This window comes from Panthera tigris, chromosome B3 (genome assembly GCF_018350195.1).
Source record: "Panthera tigris isolate Pti1 chromosome B3, P.tigris_Pti1_mat1.1, whole genome shotgun sequence".
Lineage (NCBI taxonomy): Eukaryota > Metazoa > Chordata > Mammalia > Carnivora > Felidae > Panthera > Panthera tigris.
The window spans coordinates 6,328,131-6,336,097 of NC_056665.1; the positions used below are offsets into that span (position 1 = coordinate 6,328,131).

The following is a 7,967-nucleotide window of genomic DNA, read 5'->3' on the forward strand; positions in this document are numbered from 1 at the left end:
TCTAAACAAATGAAAAGCATGGATCTGCCTTGAGGAAATGAATGTACCTGAGACCATAAAAGCCCCCAAAATAGTATTTGCTTACCTTCAACAGGGAGAAATAACATTCCTTCCATCCGTGGAAATGAGGCTTCATACGCAGGAGAATTATAGAGCAAACAGTTTAAAGTGGCATCAGATGGCAGAGTCGAAATCCATGAAGTGAGGGGAGATTCACTTGACAGCTTTTTTTCACTGCCAAGTAGTATTTTCCCAGCTTTAGTACAATCCTGGCGGAAAGTTTCGGATGGTAAGATAGTGCCTCCTACAAGGTGGAGCAGTTGACACACTGTCCAGTACCCAAGGTGATCTGGGGACTCCCACAACTGAAATAAAAATTATAAAGAACCTCAGGTAGTTATAAATGAGGCACCCATAAAGAAAACTTAGGGGACTAAAAGGCAACCGACGGAAGGGGAAAAGATATTTGCAAATGACATATCGGATAAAGGGCTACTATCCAAAATCTATAAAGAACTCACCAAACTCCAGACCCAAAACACAAATAATCCAGTGAAGAAATGGGCAGAAGACATCAATAGACACTTTTCTAAAGAAGACATCCAGATGGCCAACAGGCACATGAAAAGATGCTCAACGTCACTCCTCATCAGGCAAATACAAATCAAAACTACACTGAGATACCACCTCACAGAGTGAGGTCAGAGTGGCCAAAATGAACAAATCAGGAGACTATAGATGCTGGAGGGGATGTGGAGAAACGGGAACCCTCTTGCACTGTTGGTGGGAATGCAAACTGGGGCACCCGCTCTGAAAAACAGTGTGGAGGTTCCTCCAAAACTTAAAAATAGATCTACCCTATGACCCAGCAATAGCACTGCTAGGAATTTACCCAAGGGATACAGGAGTGCTGATGCATAGGGACACTTGTACTCCAATGTTTATAGCAGCACTTTCAACAATAGCCAAATTATGGAAAGAGCCTAAATGTCCATCAACTTTATTTATTTATTATCCAACGAATAGATAAAGAAGATGTGGTTTATATATACAATTGAATACTACTTGGCAATGCGAAAGAATGAAATCTGACCATTTGTAGCAACATGGATGGAATTGGAGAGTTAAGTGAAATGAGTCAGGCAGAGAAAGATACCTTATGTTTTCACTCATATGTGGATCCTTAGAAACTCAACAGAAGATCAGTGGGGAGGAGAAGGGGGGTGGAAAAAAGTTACAGAGAGGGAAGGAGGCAAGCCGTAAGAGACTCTTAAATACTGAGAATAAACTGAGGGTTGATGGGGGGTGGGGGGGGAGGGGAAAGTGGGTGATGGGCACTGAGGAGGGCACCTGTTGGGATGAGCACTGGGTGTTTCAATTTGGGTGGAAACCAATTTGACAATAAATTTCATATTAAAAAAAAGAAAGCAAGCTTAGGGAGATCAAGAGAAAGTCAAGCTGGCATCTACATTAAAGGATCAAATTCCACAATCGTTGTATTTATTAAGCCAAACACAAATAATGGCCAGTATCCTGTTACTGTACAGCCTAAGAATATAACTACTACATACTATGCCTTCTAGAAAGTGCCCATGTAGTGAAAACAACACTTGAGTTCTATTTTCTGGCAAGGAACAGAAGCGATAAAAATCCCTGGAGAGGAATCATGAAATGTCAAGAGTCAAAAGAAACATACAGTCCACTAATAAAAATAATTCTGTCCTACACAACAGAACACAACAATGGCTAGGTACCAAGGGAGCTAGGCAGGAGCCCCTCTCCTAGAGGGGGATCACTGCTGACTCACCCACTCCACATGACTGTGTGGGGACCAAGCAGGTCTCAGTTCTGTCCTCACTGCTCTCACCAAAGTCCTCATCATCTCTTGCCTGAACTCTTACTGTACAGCCTCTAAAGTCTGTGTCCCGCCTCGAATCGGTCCTCCATGTTTCTCTAAGAAGTATTCTTCCAAATCATATATCACATCATGCTATTTCTCTAAAAAACTTTCAAGGGCTTCCCACCGCCTCCACGATAACGTAACTCTTGGATAGCCCAGCCCTAAACAAACTTTCCAAACACATTATCTTTCCCTCGCCCATCGCTGCTTTCCAGACACACTGAACCACTAATGTTTCCTGAACATGCCCTGTTTTATCATCCATGCTTTTGTTCATTGTTTCCTGTGTCTTCCCCTTCCCTCTTCACTAAGTTTGGTAATCTAGCTCAAATACTGCTTTCTCTGTAAAAGCCGCTCTTCGCTTCCTCACACACAGCCAACGCTCCATTCAACCTTCTTTTAACAAGCTTTTTTTTTTTGAGGCATTAAAGTCTTGTTTTATTACAACAATTTGGTCGAACTCCAATACCCATTTGAGCAAACATCCTGAACTGACCTACTTCATCAGTGGGAATTCTATCAGGGAGCATTGAGGTGACCCCCTCTGAGTCTCAACACCCAAGCATGGATTTCAAACTTTCATTGAGCAAACTTTATACGCCACAGATTAGTGAGACACAGTGCCTGTCTTCTAGAATTTTAAAGTTGGGGGTGGAATAAAACAATAATAAAATGAAATATTTAATGCAGCATCACAATATAACATGAGACTATTCAAGTAGTATGGGAACAGAAGAGTGCCTACCCCAAAATATGATTATTGTGCTGGTTTGCCTACTCCACAGGACAGTTAATAACTGTAGACAATAAATTGCTATGGAAATGTGAGGTCTTCCAGGACATCTCCAAACTTTCCATATATTCAAGTTCAAAGAGGGGCATAAGAGTGCCCAAGGTCACAGCAAGGGAAGGATAGACTAGTCCAAGAACCCAGAACTATCTTGGATAGTGCTTTTAATATGAGGGTTAAGACCCTTTGATGGACTCGGATGGATCCTTTGATGGATCAATTTCCTGGCTTATGATCAGCATTTAAAAAAAAAAAAAAAACCAGGCTAGGAAATATCAGAGAACAGAAAATATCACATGTAACAAAGATAAACAATATATTGTAAGACTTTTCAGTTATGCATGCCAGTTTGGAAATTAATCAATATCTGCCATTACCATCCATGTGTCCACGCCTGTGTTCACTGCTATAAGGGAGAATGGTAAGCTAGTTCATTCATACACCACAGATCCTGATTGGGGTTTTCCACCAAAGGGAAACAAAAAAATTTGTTGAAATTGTTAGAGATTCTGGCTAGAGGATAGCCAGGAAAAAAAAAATCTGCTAATCAATTGAAAAGTAAAGCTTTAATAAGAATTGAAAAAAAAACCAACTTTTGATGAGAAGTAATATATGCACATGATTTGAAAAAACCACCATGAGGAATGCAAACTGGTGCAGCCACTCTGTAAAACAGTGTGGAGTTTCCACAAAAAATTTAAAATAGGGCTACCCTAGGACCCAGCAGTTGCACTACTAGGATTTACCCAAAGGATACAAAACGCTGATTCGAAGGGGCACATGCACCCCAATGTTTACAGCACCACTATCGACAAGAGACAAAGTATGGAAAGAGCCCAAATGTCCAACAATGGATGAATGGATAAAGATGTGGTATATATGCACAACGGAATATTACTCGGTGATGAAAAAGAATGAAATCTTGCCATTTGCAACAACGTGGATGGAACTAGAGGGTATTATGCTAAGCAAAATTAGAGAAAGACAAATATATGACTTCACTCATATGAGGACTTTAAGATACAAAACAGATGAACATACGGGAAGAAAACATAATACAAGAATAGGGAGGGAGACAAACCATAAGAGATGCTTAAATACAGGGAACAAATTGAGGGTTGTTGGAGGGGTGCTGGGTGGGGGGATGGGCTAAATGAGTGATGGGCATTAAGGAGGGCACTTGTTGGGATGAGCACTGGCTGTTATATGGAAGTGATGAATCATTAAATTCTACTCCTGAAACCATTAGTACACTTTACGTGAGCTAACTTGGATGTAAATAAAATTTTTTTGAAGTTATGTCAAAATAAAAAACACAATCAGTATAAAGAGTATGGTTATATTTTTCATTTTTTTTTTAATTTTTTTTAACGTTTATTTATTTTTGAGACAGGGAGAGACAGAGCACGAACGGGAGAGGGTCAGAGAGAAAGGGAGACACAGAATCTGAAACAGGCTCCAGGCTCTGAGCTGTCAGCACAGAGCCCCACGCGGGGCTCGAACTCACGGACCGCGAGATCATGACCTGAGCCACCCAGGCGCCCCTATATTTTTCATTTTTATGCATATTACAGAATAACTGACAGACAAGCCTTAGTGATAGTTTCGAATCTGGAGATTTATAAATGTCCACAAGACTATAAACTCCAGGAAAGCATCTGTCTGGTTCACTTAATGGTACACTCAGCACACCTAGCAGACATGTAATAAGTAGGTGTTGAATAAATCGGAGAGAAAGCCGAAAGTGTTCCAGGAGTCTCCTATGTTCCCTTTATTCTGCCAGAGTTCTGTGCTTGGATCCCTCCTCCCCCAGTCTGTGAATCCAGGTTCTGTTTCTCCCGTTCCATTTTCCAGATGGGGAGCTCCACCAGACAGGGCCTGGATTTTCTCTCCTTCCCTTTTCTCTGCCCTTGTAGCCAGAGCGCTCCAAGGACAGGACCCAAAGCTCCCTTTGTCTCCAAGGTGTGGCCGGGCAGAGGCTTTCTGAATAGTAAAGGATCAATCTTCACCAGAAAAAAAAATTCCAGAAAAGCCTGTTTGATGGGACATTTTCTTAGGGGAAAGGACACAGCTAATGTGAGAAGGGAAGCCTCAGAGAAGACCCATCCCCTCAGAAGGTAGAGTGTTAGAACTGGAAGGGGTCTCCAAAAAGGTACCATCAATCTCCTTATTGCAAAGCTATTCCAAAAAGAGAAAAAGGAGAGAAGGATCTCCAAGCCCCATCCGTTAAGATTTCTAGCCAGTATTTGATATAATTTCAGAACCAAGTCTTTGTTGTGATCTGGTGTCAATCATCCCAAATCAAACACTTATGTGTTGTGTATGGGTCCAACACTTCATTTGCTGCCTTAAGAACTTTTAAGTTCTAGGATTCCTTTTTCTCCATGAAATGTTTACAATCCCCTTAAACACTCTGTCCCTTCCTTTTGACAAGCTGCTGCCTTATTTTGCATTTCCCACGCCTTTTTTGGGCTTTGCATGCGAAAGCACGTTGGAAATTTTAACATTACATACCATTATTTAAGCATCTGCTCATTTTCCATTTGTAATCTTGCAATTTAACCCACCCCTCGTTCAGTGGCAGGAGTTTTCAATAAGCGGAATCACATCTTTCACCTGGTTAACCCACTTCCCATCAATTAGAAGAAAATCGGCACTTTTACTGCTTAAGCCCCATAGATGGGCACTTGCTGAAACAAACTAAGCTCGTTTCTAGTTCAAACCTTTATACCTGTTCTTTGCCTGGAATGTTCTTTCCCAGCCTCCACATTCCTCCTCCTTCACCTTCTCTGCTTATAAAGGCCTCCCCCGACCATCACCCTATATAACAACAGTCCCCCCACCCTTTTACCTCCTCCTGCTCACCGGTTTGATCTGTTAATCTTATCTGTTTCATGAATCTTCCTCACCAGAAGGTAAACCACTTCAGCTGACCACCGCACCCCCAGCAGCTACAACGTGCAGTAGGCGCTCAGTGCAATGGCTTGACTATTACAACAAGCAGACAGCAGAAAAATGAAGGTAAAAATATATACTTATCAGGGGCGCTTAACTGAAGCTGGGGCCCCAAATGAGCCACTTAGAACCGGAAGTACCTAAATGTACTCCTTTAAGTCAACAGATACTTAACTGAGCTCGCACAACGTTCAAGGTGCCATCTGCAGGGGACACAGAGGGGTGTGCGGATTTGCCTTTGAGACGTTTTTAGACCAGATGAAAGGGAGAGACTTGCAGGAGCGGAACTGATCACTGGGAAAGGGTAAGTGCCACAAAAGTGGGTGGAAATTCAAGACAGAGACCGAGGTGTTGCCACTGGGCAGGGCGTTGGAAGAGAGGCTTAGACTCGCAAAGGCTTCCGGGTGGCTGATAAGACAGAACAAGCACTCAAGATTTGTTGACCCAAGAGACCATGCTTCTTCACATGCTGGAATATTCCCTGGGAAGGCGGACAGGGCCCAAATTGTGAAGGGCTTTAAACGCTGACCTCAGCAGGGCCCAAGGACCTACCTGCTTTGTCGTGAAGACTCTCCCACTTTGTGACCACAGGACTTTCCTCCCGAACGGACCCATGCGGGTCAGGCCGGTCGCATTCTGGGTCCACTGGCGGCTCTGCGGACGCCGCCAGGTTCCGGCTGATCCCGCAGGACACCGTGCACCAAGTCGGACCTTACCATTAACTCACCTTGGGCCACTCGGTGGTGTCCACCCAGTACAAGGTGATTTTTCGGGCGATCATGACCTCCTGCACTCGCTTGGGCAGCAACTTCTCCATCACCTGCTTAGGGGCTGGCGGCAGGCGCTGGGCCTGCGCCTCGCACCCGGACACGAACTGCAGCAGCTCCCTCTGCGAATGCGGGCAGGGGGCCAGCAGGAAGACCGCGTTCACGAAGCCCCCGAGCGCAGTCTCGGCCTCCTTGGCCTCGCTCTCCACGTCCAGCAGTCTCCTCCCGCTGCTGCGCAGGATCGGCTTGGTGGGCGACGTGATCTCGGGCCGGTCCCACTGGTAGTCTAGCAGCGTCTCCATCAGGGCGCCGTGCGTGTGGCTGGCCCTGGGCGCCGGGCCCGGCAGGTGGGCGCCGTGGGCGCCGTCCCCGAGCACGGCGTCCAGCTCCTCCTCGAAGTCCTCCCAGGAGCGGGCCCCCAGCTCGCGGAAGTCAGACACGCGGGACGGCCGGCTCCGCGCCCCCTGGGAGTCAAAGAACTTGAAGGCCCAGCGGACCCTGGCCAGGCCGAATCGGCAGCTCAGGTAAGTGAGGAGGCGCAGGGCGGCCCGCCGGGCCGGGCTCCGGCCGGCGGCACCGCCCGCGGTGTCCAGCAGCAACATAACGTTGTGACAGCAGGCCATGCCGGCCGCGCCGCCGCCCCCGGGCTCCGGCCGGGGCCCGCGCCGCCGTCCTCTCGGCCCTCGCCTCAGGGAACCAGCGCCATTCACCACTTTCCCTCAGGAGTCCCGGTGGAAAAGCTCCCGCGCTCTCCAAGCGCTGCTGCCATTGGCGGAGTCAGCCCCCAGAGTCAGCTCCTATTGGTCGCTCGCCTTACGTAACTTACGTGAGTAACTCCCAGCCTTGGCGCTGATTGGAAGGACGACGGAGAAGCTCTCTGCCCGATTGGTGGAGGGCGTGGCTGTGAGCGGGGCACCCAGTTCCGGGAGAAACTTAACATTCATTGGTTTGGGCCTTCATTTTAAAATTTAAAGAGGTTGCGCTTCGGGGGCGTGTCCTTAAGTTTCCCCTTTGGTCAGGAGGCCTGGGTTTGGGCGATTGTGCGCAGGCGTGGGTGCGGGCTGCTGGGAGATGTTTACCGAGACTGAAAATTTAGGGCTGGAGGGGAACTTGAGACGGTCCGATTCAAACTGGCAGGAAGCCGCCCTAGACTTTCTATGGAGTAGAATCCGATGATGAAATTTTCGTTTTGTGTAATTTAAGAAAAATTTATTAACAATCAAAAGTTCACTTTGCCCCAATAATTTCAAGGAGTTTCTCTGAAGAAGGTAATTAGATCCAAATAAAAGACTTAGGTACATCATAGAGTTACTTACTTAATTTGAGAAAGACTGGAAAACATCTCAAATGGGCATGATTAAAGTACGGTACGGCCTAAAGGGAAGGAACATCAAGCGGCTTTCAAAAATATTTTTATATGTAACATTAGATTTTTTAAAAAAGGACTGTGAAACAGCACATGCAGCGAGAACCCCCAATTTTCTATGCGTATATTTTTAAACTGTTATGATAAAACTGTACCGAAAGTTGTCATAATGAGGACATTATGGTGATT

General features: G+C 45.8%; 1 protein-coding gene across 1 annotated transcript in view; it reads right to left on the bottom strand.

The window, feature by feature from the left end:
* TICRR (TOPBP1 interacting checkpoint and replication regulator) overlaps positions 1-7,314 on the bottom strand; it is a 47,147-nt gene extending 39,833 nt beyond the window's left edge. Inside the window, exons 1-2 of the mRNA XM_007078292.3 lie at positions 6,373-7,314; positions 86-365 (exon numbers count right to left, since the gene is read on the bottom strand). Of these exons, the coding sequence (XP_007078354.2) occupies positions 86-365; positions 6,373-7,035 (943 nt within the window). The 5' untranslated portion in view covers positions 7,036-7,314. The remainder of the gene's footprint in view (positions 1-85; positions 366-6,372) is intronic.
* Positions 7,315-7,967: the final 653 nt, after the last annotated feature.